This window comes from Oculina patagonica, chromosome 6 (genome assembly GCF_052425735.1).
Source record: "Oculina patagonica isolate OP01 chromosome 6, crgOcupat, whole genome shotgun sequence".
Lineage (NCBI taxonomy): Eukaryota > Metazoa > Cnidaria > Anthozoa > Scleractinia > Oculinidae > Oculina > Oculina patagonica.
In genome coordinates this window covers 19,907,414-19,921,499 of record NC_135763.1, presented here as the reverse complement: position 1 = coordinate 19,921,499, position 14,086 = coordinate 19,907,414, and the positions used below count along the sequence as shown (strand labels likewise).

The 14,086-nt window shown below is 38.7% G+C and overlaps 1 protein-coding gene across 1 annotated transcript; it reads right to left on the bottom strand.

The window, feature by feature from the left end:
* Window positions 1-1,442: 1,442 nt before the first annotated feature.
* Window positions 1,443-4,384, bottom strand: LOC144658778 (rhamnosyl O-methyltransferase-like). The gene is made up of 4 exons (XM_078519243.1): window positions 4,234-4,384; window positions 3,164-3,465; window positions 2,534-2,799; window positions 1,443-1,602 (listed from the first exon to the last, which is right to left on the bottom strand). Exons 1-4 carry the CDS (start codon window positions 4,382-4,384, stop codon window positions 1,557-1,559), a joined length of 765 nt encoding a protein of 254 aa, XP_078375369.1. The 3' UTR covers window positions 1,443-1,556.
* Window positions 4,385-14,086: the final 9,702 nt, after the last annotated feature.

Genomic DNA, 14,086 nt, shown 5'->3' with positions numbered 1-14,086 from the left:
ATTTTACAAAAAAAAAAAAACACTATATAATGTTGTTGTTATATAGCTAGAAAGTTTCCCCCTACAGCGCTCTACCTTGAGGTCACATGACATCTGACACTAAAACCTGTTTCCCACCAAAAGTCGCTGAGCGCGCAATATTATTGGAAAATCTATGACGTCAGAGGTTAACAGTGCACTATTACCCGCGAAGGTTAGCCTGCGAATACAGCCGCCTCTCATTCGCTCCCGCTACTACGTGCGAAACGCGTAGTAGCAGGAGGGAATGAGAGGCGGCTGTATTCAACCGACGACCGTTTCCCTCGGACCAGTTATTAAGTGTATATGAATGTTCCCTAAGCCTTGTTAAAAAAAGAAACCTGGTAGACCCTCCACTCATTAGAAATATAATTATCTTGCAGGTATATGAAGTCATTTTCTAGTTCATATAGAACGATCTTCCGCGTGAGAGTAGTTCTGAAAAGGACTGTTTTGTTGGTGACTGACGTTTCGACAGCCTGAGCGGAAGTCATCTTCAGAGTCATCTGAAACATTGTTGTCAGTCGATGATGTCATAAGTCTAGTCCGTTGAAACTGATTGGTCTTTTTGGCCATGTTTATTAGTTTGTTGATATTTGTTGAGGGGCGTTTGTTCTAAGTTTGTGTACCAGCTCAGCTTTCTAGATTAAGTCGCTAAAAATAATTTGTACTGTACTCCGGGCTGAGGGTAGACATTCAGCAGAGTCCCCCAGGGAGGAGTCTCATATGAAGGGGGCAGGGATGCTCGTCGTCTCACTTAGGGGTGTTAATTTCGGATTTTTGGTCCCACTTAGGATGTTCCGGGCAAAACGCTAAGAATTTTAGCTATCAAGTTCTCGTTTAAGTTTGCACACGAAGAGTATACAAATATAAATTCTATATTTAGTATTTTGGTATCTTTTAGGGTCAAAAAAGCTTCAGCCACGCCCAGATTGATTCTTTTCAAAATTTCTGACTAGCATCCCCGCCCCTTTCACATGGGAGTTCCCCAGCCGGGCAGAGTCCAGTAGACTTTGTACTGTGGTTAGAAAAAGTCGATGGTGTTCAGAAATGAATGTTGACACCACCATTTCTCGTCGCTCGTTTGCACTTAGTCAGTCTCGTGTTAAGGTTTCTACCAGTCTCTTCGATGCAAGAGGCCTGTCAGTTATAATTAGAGCATTTGATCTTATAAACCGATGCATGCTTATGGTTATACAATAAAAGAATTAAGCCTGATGATAACAGTAACTTGCAACTGTTTACTGATGTACAGTTGATTGGGAGGGGGGGGGTGGGGGGGGCACAGATAAGAAGGAATGAGTAATTTCCTGGTGTTTTTATGTTGAGGTAAACATAAAGTGCTTTTGTGTAGTTTCCACCTCCCCCTTCTGTTTTATAATGTCTAAACTAAGAATAGAAAGTGACACCTTTCATTTCCACAACTCAATTGTATTTTATTCAGGAAAGTCGAAAGCAAGCGGTTCATAACAAGCTCCTAACTGAGTAATATGTAACAGTTAATCGAGGACTTCAATACTAAATTGCAGGTATTGTCTTTAAATTCTTTTCAGGTAACCATTCATGTTCCACGTTGCATTGTACCTGAAACAGATTAATACATAAGATGAAATTAAGGTACATACAGTTCTGATTGTAAGCGACGTAGATGATCTGGTGATTAAATTTCATGGCCTGGGTATCAGAGGCTTTTTCTCGCGCGCGGGAGGATACTGAGGATGCTTGGAGATCGCCCGGAGGCCGACGAAAGCCGGCAACAGACTTTGCTTGACCGCCCCGGAAACCTACTAAAAAAAGTCTCTGGAACCCAAGGCACGGATGAAAAGGTAACACAAGTTCAGCAAGTTAACACAAGTTCAAGTTCATATATCTACACCCTTGGTCGGCCGAATTCCCTCGTGTCTGAAAAACAGTAGGGGATAGTATTATGCCTGATTTCGCTCAACACAGTCCAGAGGGGATCCTTACAAGCTATATAGCACAAGTTACCCTACCAGGCGAAAGGTAAGTACAGTTGAATCCCGATTTCTTGAACTCCAAGGAAAACTAAAATTACTTCAAGAAATCGGAACGTTTAGAAATCGGCGGTAAAGTTACAGGGAAGTACTATTCAATGGAAACGAAAATTGGTTCAAGCAATCGTGAATTTCGAGAAGCCGAGTGTTCGAATTTAAAGCCGTAGAACAGCTGAAAAAGTAGCCGTTAGGCGTAACAATTAGAACATTTTAACCGTTAGCCGTCACATATGTTAAACGTAAAAAAGTCGGTCAGTAAGTTTGAATAAAACAGACTAGATAACTTCGTCGTCCCAGAACGGTCCAAAGACCTAAAATATGTTTTTTAGTAATAGAAATTAATTTTTAACTTTTAAAAACAATGGAAATTAATTTTTAACTTCTGTTAACTGCAATGGAAATTAATTAACCGTAAGCCATAAAAAGCCAAAATTTTAACCATTAACCGTAAAAGCCACCACCCCATTGTGACCCTCCTTATCCATCCAACCATTTCTTACCCAAAAAGATCGGTGTATCTTTGATCCACATGATATCTACCAGAACGATCCATCAGGAATTTCTTGAGCTCGTTCAGCTTAGCGGGACCCTTTTCTGTATAGCCGAGCTCCTTTATGAGGCCTTGACCACTTTGGTTTGGAGCAGCTGGAGTTGTGTCCTCGATACATATGTAGTCACCACGCTCCAAGAATGCGTCGAAGTACTCCAACACTTTAGTCATATTCACATGTGAGTCCTCCATTAGGAACCACGGGTGAGGCAGACTCTGTAATGACAAATCATTAACATCAGTATTATACATCTTAAATTCTGCCTTATACTGACTTGTGTAAGCGTTGGAGACAACAATTGTAACAACTTTAAAGACCCTTCGACCGAACAAATAAGGCCTTTGTAGGTTTATGCAAAATTAATTGCAACGTATGCAGCCGCGCGATTGATTTTCCATATCATACCTCGATCTGCTCAAGTCATTAAGCTCAAGTCATCTTCAACGCAAATAAGAATTTGCTTCTAGGATAATTAGCTTGTATCTTCTTTTTATAATGATGGCAGTTTGTAAAATTTAAAGTGCTAGTGTGACTAAAAACACGGTAACCTAGTCTTTACCTCTTAGAAAAAAAAATTACCTTTAGAAAGTCCCCTGGTAAACATTTTTCGACATGAAACAAGTCACCCTCAACGAACTCCACATCCGGGGACTCTCTGGCCACAGCGTCTAGCAAAGAGAGGTCGATATCGATGGATATCACGCGTGACTTACACCCAAACATCTTTAACATATCTGCTGTCCACAAAGCTGAGCCTCCCTTCCAGGCACCGAATTCAATCACAGTTGGAGGCTTGAGTTCCCATAGCAACTGCTGGTTTGCTATCAGAGTTAAAGGGTCTTTCAGAATTGATACGCCACGCCAGCACGTCATGTATTTTCCTCAGGAAAAAAATAATATATAATATTAATAAACATCAACGTTATTTACCTTCCTTGTCTAAAAACTGTCGTAGTTGTCAGTTAGTCATTTCCCTCCCTCGGCTTTACATCCCCCAAAAATGGTCAGTACATTTTTACTAGGTTTCAGTTTGTGCGAAGTAGACACAAACTTCTTAACGATTGCAAAGCGCGGAGGGTGGTAAGATTTCTTTTGAATGTTAATGTAAATGCGGTGTGAAGAAGATCGTAATTCTTCTAATATTGCTTTGTACAAGGGTTCTTAATATTTTTTCTGCGTCTCTTGATCATGAACAGAATTCTTAGGTTAACATCAAAGGTTGAATAAAACAGTTAGACCTTTGTAAACCGAATGATTTTGTTATTTACCGTAACAATATCACAATTCTCAAATCTGATAAGTTCTTAGCAGACTTTGTAATTAAAACGTAAATATACACGAGGCTGCTCCCGTTTGGCCTCGTAGCTTAGTCGATATAGTAATGGTGTTTTAATCACGACGTCGTGGCTTTGAATCCCACTGAGATAAAATAATTTTTCTTTGTTTTTCCAAGGCTGACGATCAGAAGGAATTTCCCGCGTTACTTCACTACAGTTTATATCACCTGAAGTCGATTTTCTACTTTTCAACTTCAAGTTCTGGTGCTTCGTGTCGCAACGATGCATTCGTAACTGTAACACGCTAATATGCTAGCACAGCTACAGTCCCTGCCTCGACCCTGCCCTACTAGGACCTAACTGCTAGATTACCATGAGATATGGACGCCATAAGCTCAGTAGGCAACACTCCAGTGTCTCGCCTTTCTTCAATTGGAACAAATCTGTTCTTGTCATTTAATTCCCTCGCGATGGCTTCTTCCAGTGACTGGTAGTTTGTCAGGTCTTCGATAGTGCTCCCCATAATGCACACTGAAATGATTGAAAAAAAGACACTGGTAAGATTCAGTTCACTTCATTCAGGCCACGAAATGTCGAGTTTTATAGGGGTTTCTTTTATAGGAGCATAAGCCAGATCGATCACAAGCCGGATCATTAGTAAGGGCAGCACTATTTTTAAACGAATAACTCTAATTTAAGATTTGACTCATTGACTCATTGACCATTTGCTGAGTTTTAAAATGACAAGAAACTTACTCGAGATGTAATTCGTGATGTTAACGCTACAAGCTCAAGAAAACAATATTGCAAACTACTTTTCTTTGCTCGGCTGCCTTGTTTAAATGCCAGAAATGCTAATACGAGACATTCTTGCTTTTTTTTTTTTTTTTTTTTTTTTTTTTAAGGCATTGTTTACACGCACGCGGTGTATTTTATGCTCGCCAATTGAAAATGGCGTGACTTTAGATACAGATCTAGAGCAGACGTTTACAGGCACTTTAAAATCGCAGCTAAAGCATTTTTTTAAACGATGTGACTCTGAACATAGTGCACTGAGCAAGGGTTTCTCGGCATTTGGAAACAGACCGTAAAATAAATTTATTTTTTGACAGATTGAAAAACACCGTGATTATAAACTCAAGTTCACAGGAGCAGAAGTTTCTTTAGCCCTAAGGGCATTTTCAGTGCATTTTATAAAGGAAATTAAAACTGTTTTGATTTTTGACCGAAGAAAATTTCTCTGATGACAAATTAATTTTCCGCCGAATGGAAATCTTTACTGATCAAATATTTTTCGAGCTAATCAAGTTTGACCTCGACGGGACATTTTCTGGACTGTACCTGTTTTTAGCGATCCACAATTTTTGATCAGCTGAAAACTTGTTTTGTCAGTACAGAAACTTTCGTCGGTCAAGAATAAATACATTTTAAATTTCCTTAATAAAATGCCCTTAGGGATAAAGAAACTCCTGCTCTTGCGTTCTTAAGCTTATAGTCGCGCCGTTTTTTCATCTAGTAAATGGTTTTAACCCTGGAGTATCCGCTGGTGGTATAGTGTGACAATCTCGTCCCCAGAGGCCCGCAATCCTTCTGGTCTGCGCCATAAGGGGAACGCAGAGTAGATACTTCAAATATGGTTTTTATAATGTACCCTTATACATAATTCTAAACGGGCTCCACGGTCAGCATTTTGGAGCAGTCTTTCGCGCATTTTGCTCCATTTTCCCGCTTTCCAGATTCTACCCTTACTCAAGGAGACCAAACCGACTGACTGTCTTGTAGCGAGCAGGAAAAAAGCAGTGTAACAAGTCCTACACCAGTTGCCCTTTGCCCTTTGTTCATCGCTGTTTGTAAGTGACTTTCAAATTAATTTTCCTCTTTTCCTGTTTCTTTATTTAAATATGAAAAACTCACCCGAGTACCACTTCTACTTCCATAACCCATCACAAGACAAGGCCTGCACTTCCTAACCCGTGGTTACCCTTAGTATATCAAACGTGAGCGCAAGGCTAATATATCAAGTAAGCAAAAAAACACAGTGTGTGAGCACAAAGCTTATATATAAAGTAAGCAGAAAACGCAGTCTGTGAGCGCAAGGCTTATATACCAAGTAAGCACAAAACGTTATTTATGAGCGCAAAGCTAAAATATCAAGTAAGCGTAAAACGTCATTTGTGAGCACAAGGCTTTATATTAAGTAAGCAGAAAACGCAGTTTCTGAGCGCAAGGCTTTTATTTCAAGTAAGCAGAAAACGCAGTTTGTGACCACAAGGCTTCTATATCAAGTAAGCACAAAACGCAGTTTGTGAGATCAAGACTTATATATCAAGTAAACACAAAAGGTCATTTGTGGGCGCAAGGGTTATATATCAAGTATGCTCAAACGTCTTTGTGAGCGCAAGGAATATATATATATATATAAAGCACAAAAATTGTCATCTGTGAGCGCAAGGCTTATATATCAAGTAAGCACAAAACGTCATTTGTGTGCGCAAGGATTGTACATCAAGAAAGCGCAATACGTCCTTTAAGTGCACATGGCTTATATACCAAGCCAGCACAAAACGTCATTTGTATGCACAACGGCTGTATATCAAGACAGCACAAAACGTCATTTGTGGGCGCAAGGGCTATATATCAAGAAGGCAAAAAATGTTATTTGTGTGCGCAAGGATTGTACATCAAGAAAGCGCAATACGTCCTTTAAGTGCACATGGCTTATATATCAAGTAAGCACAAAACGTCATTTTTGTGCACAAGGCTTATATATGAAGTCAGCGCAAAACGTCATTTGTGTGCACAAGGGTTTTATATCAAGCAAGCACAAAACGTTATTTGTGTGCGCAAGGGTTATTTATCAAGTGAGGAAAAACGTCATTTGTGTGCACAAGGTTAATATACAGCTAATTCGAGAAAGGTTGTCAGAAAAAAAGCACAAAACTGCAGAAAACGTCCTTTGTGAGCGCAAGGCTTATATATCAAGTGAGCACAAAACGTCATTTGTGAGCGCAAGGCTTATATATCAATTGAGCACAAAACGTCATTTGTGAGCGCAAGGCTTATATATCAAGTGAGCACAAAACGATATTTGTGGGTACAGGGGTATTATATCAGGTAAGCACAGAACGTTAATTGTGGGCGCAAGGGTTATATATCAAGTAAGCACAAAAAGGCATTAGCGAGCGCAAGGTTTATATATCAAGTGGCATAAAAGGTTATTTTGGTGCGCAAGGCTTATATATCAAGTAAGCGCAAAACGTCATTTGTTTGCACAGAGCTTATATATCAAGTAAGCACAAAACGTCGTTTGTGGGCACAAGGGTTATACCGTAAAATTCCGGTTATAAGCCCTGGGCTTATACAACTTAGTAAGGGGTTTTGGGTGGGCTTATAAGCGGAGGGGCTTATATCCGGGAGAGCTTATAAGCGGAATAAAAAAAACGTTTCGAAACGAGCCACGGGAGTGTTGATCGAAATACGTTTTTAGTTTAAAAACACATAATAAAGCAACATTTAGCCCTATTCAGTACCGTCTTTAAGCAGAGGGGGGCTTATATCCGGGGGGCTTATAACCGGATGTATTTTTTTGTTTCCAGGTGTTGACCGGTGGGGCTTATAATCGGAATTTTACAGTATATCAAGTAAACTCAAACATCATTTGTGAGCGGAAGGGTTATATATCAATTAAGCACAAAAATTGTCATTTGTGAGCGCAAGGCTTATATATCAAGTAAGCACAAAACGTCTTTTGTGTGCCCAAGGATTATACATCAAGTAAGCAGAAAACGTCATTCGTGTGCACAAGGCTTATATATCAAGTGAGCATACAACGTCATTTGTGAGCACAAGGCTTATATATCAAGTGAGCACAAAACGTTATTTGTGAGCGCAAGACTTATATCAAGTAAGAACAAAACGTTATTTGTGGGGGCAAGGCCTATATATCAAGTAAGCACAAAGCGTCATTGTGTGCGCAAGCATTATAGATCAAGTAATCACAAAACGTCAATTGTGAACACAAGGGTTATATATCAAGTAAGAATAAAGCGTCCTTTGTGTGCGCGATGCTTATATTTTAAGTAAGCCCAAAACGTCATTTGTGAGCGCAAGGGTTAAATATCTAGTAGGCACGGCACGTCATTTGTATGCGGAAGGGTTACATATCAAGTATTAAAGCACAAAACGTCATTTGTGTGCGCAATGGATATACATCAAGTAAGCACAAAACGTCATTTAAGTGCACAAGGCATATATATCATGTAAGCACAAAACGTCAATTGTATGCGCAAGGATTATATATCAAGTAACCACAAAACGTCATGTGCGCGCGCAAAGGTTATATATCAAGTAAGCACAAAACGTCTTTTGTGGGCACAAGGGTTTAATATCAAGTAAGCACAAAACGTCAATTGTGGGCACAAGGGTTATATATCAAGTAAGCACAAAACATCATTTGTGAGCGCAAGGCTTATATATCAAGTAAGCACAACAGGGGATTTTTTAGCGTTATGGTTTTATATCAAGTAATCACAAAACGTTATTTGCGAGCGCAAGGCTTATATATCAAGTAGGCTGATAAAATGCAAGGGAGCGCAAGGATTATATGTCAAGTATGCAAAAAAGGGCTATTGTGAGCACAAGCTTAAGGCTTATATATCAAGTAGCACAAATCGTCATTTGTGAGCGCAAGCCTTATATATCAAGTAGGCCGACAAAATGACAAAATGGCTATTTGTGATTAAAAGGCTTATATATCAAGTACCCACACAACGTCATTTGTGAGCGCAAGGCTTATTTAGTATCAAGTAAACCCCAAACGTTGTTTGTGGGCGCAAGGGTTAGATTTTAAGTAAGCAGAAAATGTCATTTGTGAGCACAAGGCGTGTATCAACGCTTGTATATCAACGAAGCACAAAACGCTATTTCTTAGCGCATGACATATATATTAAGTTAGCGGAAAATGTCATTTGTGAGTGTCTTATATATCTTATATATGGTTTATATAAGCTAACAAGGTCATTTGTGAGCGCAAGGGTTTTATATCAAGTAAGCTTAAAACTTCACTTGTATATATCAATTAATCTATAAACGTCTTTTGAGAGCACATGTCAACAGTAACAAGTAGGTTAGATATGTCTGTTTTAGTGCGCAGAAACTTTTACACGTAAACGAAAAAAGTTTGTTGTGATTTGATCACAACAGTAAGAACTAGGTTAGAAACGTCTTTTTTTGAGCGCGCGGTAACTGTAACAAGGAGGCTTAAACGTTACGTTATGCGCTAGGCGATAACATAACGTTATGTTATGTTATGCGCTAGAAACGTTATTTATGAGCTCATGGAAACTGTAACACAAGCAAAAAATGGTTATTTGTGAGCACACGGCAAAAATAACAAGCTACAACCTTATTTCTGAGCGCACGGCAACAATAAGCAGTAGGCTAAAGACGTTATTTGAGAGCACGCGGGAACTGTAACAAGTAAGAAATAACGTCGTTTGGAAGGTCATGGCATATTATAAGAAGAACTAAAAAAACGTCATTTGTGTGCTCAAGACAAAGACAACAAGTATTAAAACTGAAAACGTCATTTGTAAGCGCACAGAAACTGTGATAACAAAGCTAACACCGTTCTTTTAACGCAAGCGGCAACTGTAATAAGTAAGTTGAAACCGTTATTTGTGAGTGCAAGGCAGATATAACTTGAAAGCTAAAAACGCGATTTGTGGTGCATGACAACAGTATCAAGAAGGCAAGAAACGTTCTTTTAACGCAAGCGGCAACTGTTATAAGTAAGCTGAAACCGTCATATGAGAGTCAGTGCAAGACAGATATAACTTGAAAGATTAAAACGCCATTTGTGAGCACATGACAACAGTATCAAGAAAGCAAGAAACGTTCTTTTAACGCAAGCAGCAACTGGTATAAGTAATCTTGATACGGGGGGCTCGGGTGATTTGCTGTGGGCAAAATTTTTTCAACCCGTTCATTCTCAATGAAGTTCGTGTCATGAAAAGATCGACGTAGGTTTGTCCTACAGTCAATTTTCAAACGTTTTATCCGTTTAAAGCAGACGGATAGAACGTGTTGGTCGATCTTTGTTTAGTCGGACGAACTCAACTGAGTCAAACGTCGAACCTATCATGAACTTAATTCGCTCAGTAAAAGCTCGTTCATGTGAAGTTCGATGTTTGGCCCGGGCCTTAAAGAGTTTTTGACAGATCTTTATAATACAGTGCATCAAGCAGTCAACACCCAACACCTAATCATTCACATAACCGTCATAACGGAAGCTGATTCTCTTAATATTACGGATATGCCAGCAGTTTATGTTATGGCGGTTTAAATGCGCAAACTACTTCTTTCTAGAAGCGCTCTTTTTAAATTCCGCTTCTGTTATGACACACTACAGTATTCATAGTTTACCAATCTGCAGTGAAGTCATGAAGTTCTCCGGCGTATTCTGTACTGCACAAAATTGTCAGAAAAGTCCAAATTTTAGATTTCCGAAGGTATACTGACCAAATTACAGGATCAGTTTGCAAAGGAGATATGAAATCCACGGTTTTATGGTGAGAACAACGCGTTTTTTAAAAGAACACGATTATTTATACCGAATATTATTGTGATACCCCTTCCCACTGATAGAAAGGAGTCAGGCCTGTTCCTGAACATCTGCTCATCTTTCAAGTCATCATAGAAAATCCATTGGCCACGCTACAGATATCATTGCAGGTGTAAAGTAACGGGATATTGAGAAAAATGTGAGGCGTGCACTATGTAACCTGTAATAACGTCGGAACTTGTAATACCTGTCGTAAATCGTAATAACAGTTGTCGTGAATTGTAATACCTGTCGTAAATTGTAATAACAGTTGTCGTAAATTGTAATAATGTACCTATCGCAAATTGTAATAACACATTGCCGTAATTTGTAATACTGCGAGCTGTCGTAAATTGTAATAACACATTGTCGTGTTTTGTAATAAGCAGTATTATCACACTCTATTCTTAACTTCAGATCTAGAGCAGTTTCTAATGGCAGCCTGGCAGGCCATTTTTCATCGTTTGGTAATGCTTTATGGTGAATTTGTTGCATGGAACGAGAAAAACTACATTGAAAACATAATATTTCGCGCTCGTAACTAGTGCCAGTCCAAGAAGGACCCCCCTAAACTCTGGCGACGTACGTCGAAGGGAATTAGTGAGAGGCTCCGGCAATTATTATTATTTTTTTTAAAAAAAAATGTGCATTATTTTGATAAAAGAGAGAAAATACAAAACAAAATTCAAGTTCACAGCTTGTTTGTTTTTCTAAATAAAAGGGTCAAAGGGTAGAAAGGGTACCTCATTAGTACTTAATTGCATTGCCCAGCCCCTTACTCTCAGGAGTGTTGGCACGGAGTGTGAAAAATTAACTTCGCTGTTTCTTAGTTTTTACCTTTTTAACATTTATTTTTCAGTTATCTGGCTTCAACCTTTCTCCGCCGATGATATTATTAAAAGGGTTATTCACCGGACAATTCTTTCAGCCAAAATAAAATAAAAAAGCCATCCAAACAAAATTATTTAATTGAACATGTGAAAATAGGAGGAGTTCGGAATTACAATGGGTGGTCTGATACCACAACATCATTGCCGTGGAGCCTGGAAACAAAATCAATATGATGGCAATAAATATTGAGGAAGACAAGGTCGATATGGTTGTAAAAATCAAACGAAAACACGGAGAAAAGAAAGAAGAACCGCCATTACTGCTATTGAGTGTTAAGAAATGTCGTTAATCTGTTGTGTTTGACTACGTCATTATCTTCCTCATAGCTCGTTTTACTTTTTTTAACGTGAAAATTTAAGTCGGTCAGACGACACCGAAGGGAGATAAAGGGTGGAGTGGCTCAACACTTAAAAGACAAGCTAAATATCATGAAAATATGTTTAGATGGTTTTTCCCTCACAATAATGAAGACCAATGACTTGTTAAAAACCGACTAGAGGAATAACAAATGTAACTTCACGTTTCCTTACAACGTGCTTTGCTGCAAATTTGTCGCAGTTCTGGTGAGTAGTTAGCTAATAATGTTGAATAACTATGACGATACAAAGCAGGAATAAATTTACACCACGAAATCTTTAACTGTTTTTCCCCAGTTATAGAAAACGAAAACCAGATTTCTGTATGATTGCTAATTCTCATATTAAAGGATTATTACAAAACACGACAATGTGTTATTACAATTTACGACAGCTCGGAGTATTACAAAATACGGCAATGTGTTATTACAATTTGCGATAGGTGCGTTATTACAAATCACGACAATTGTTATTACAATTTACGACAGCTATTACAATTCACGACAACTGTTATTACAATTTACGACAGGTATTACAATTCACGACGTTTATTACAATTCACGACAGTACACACGCGCCCATATTTTTATCCAGTCAGGAATATCTCGTAAAGTTGTCGATGTCAGTCGTTGTACGTCGCGCATACGCTTTAAATAAATGCATAATGATGAGCCAAAGGTGTCCCCCGCGACCTTAAGGGAAATCTCATTCAGCCAGTTCAAGCAATGAGTGCAAAAATTAAGTTCCAAAAGTCTACTCATAGCATGACAACATTTTGTATAAGTGACTCCGTAATTAAATTCTAAAGCATTCTCGAGAAAATTAAAGTCAAATCTCGTAAAAATGTTTAAAACGCGTGCCATTTTGTTTTGAACTGGCGTGAAACGTCCGTTTTAACTGAAATATAGATAATTTCAAATCCATTTTTCTCTCGCGGGGTCAGCCTGAGTGCTAAAGTTTTGGCAGGTTTTTGTTAGCTGTACCTAAACTGTTACCATGCCAAGGTCTCTTTCGTGACTTTATATTTTGCATGTATATTGCTCTAATGTTGGGCGAAAACCATCGTAATTGTTTTAAAGTACCTTGTTTCAAGGAACTGGATCTGCATCGGAAAGTCTTTTTCTGCAAGACCACCTGAGGTTCACAGAAATTCAACATACACCACAGGAAACAATGGTGCAGCATCTGGGAAGTGGCGATTACTTTGGGTCCTCAGACCATCACAGTATGCACGCTGAATCAGCCTGGGTATAAAAACAGTTGTAAGAAATATATATTATTGACATATTGGGTTAATTGAGAATTAAAGGCTTACATATTTCCACCGCGGCCATCAGGCACTGTTGTTGTCCCAAGATAAAAAGGTGCACCAGGGGGCACGACTTGACCAGTAAGCCGTCCACTGCATTTCGTCTGTTTACCACACATCACCAAGCTTGTATTCCTCTTAAATACCCTGGCCTAGATACTAAAAACTCTTTTAATAGTCTGCTGGTATTATTTTATTTATTTTATTTTTTATTTATTTTAATAGCTTCGCCTTATAAATAACACATACAACTAACAAAAAACTTAAGACAGGGAACCCGCAACAGCAGGGCCATTAATTACAATTAAAAGTTCAAAGCGTCAACCCAGAGAACATCTTGTCAGAATTTTTTCCAGCTCCGGCTACGCATGCATGGTTTTTTTGGACCATTGTCCCGTGGAGGAATTTTTTTCTTGCACGGGTGCGCTTGAAGGAGAATTTTTTCTTGCACGGGTGCGCTTGCAGAATATATATTTATTAAATCACCACTCTTCCCCCCCCCCCCCAAAAAAAAAAATGTAAACTAGTTGGTCCTTTTTGGCCCCTGACAAGTAAGCTACAAGCGTCAGTTGTACTACCCTCTTTAAATAAAGTTGTCTATCGATTTGTGAGCGCACAGCACCCTTAACAAATGGGATAAAAACTTAATTTCTTAGCGCCAGGCACTTCTTACAAGTAGGCTAAACATGGTCATTTATTAGCACACCGCAAGTGAAACTGAAGTCATTTGTAACAATTAGGCCAAAAGACGTCATTTCTTAGCGCACAAAAAAAGAAACCTAAAAACAGCATTTGGGAGCGAAAGTATGCCTAAAACGTTATTTCTGAGTGCACAGCATCATTTTAAATGTTGAAAGGAATTAATGAAGTTGCTGTTAACAAATGACCATAAATCCTACCTGCAAATTTTTAGATCATTCGAAGATTAAAAAGGCAACTCAAATAACGTTACACCATTGGTCCTCCATCTTGCACGAGGCAAACACCTTCAAGTCAAACATAATGAATAGAATTTCGAATTTAATTATTATGCATGCATACATTGTTTTTAAAATATGTTATGATGTG

Bases quoted from the DNA above. Each gene is read 5' to 3' on its own strand.
- LOC144658778 (XM_078519243.1), bottom strand. From the start codon at position 4,384: ATGGGGAGCACTATCGAAGACCTGACAAACTACCAGTCACTGGAAGAA. The intron at 2,800-3,163 runs GTAATTTTTTTT...TTGTCATTACAG, and splicing joins TACCAGGGGACTTTCTAAAG to AGTCTGCCTCACCCGTGGTT. The intron at 1,603-2,533 runs GTAAGAAATGGT...AATCTGTTTCAG, and splicing joins AGATACACCGATCTTTTTGG to GTACAATGCAACGTGGAACA.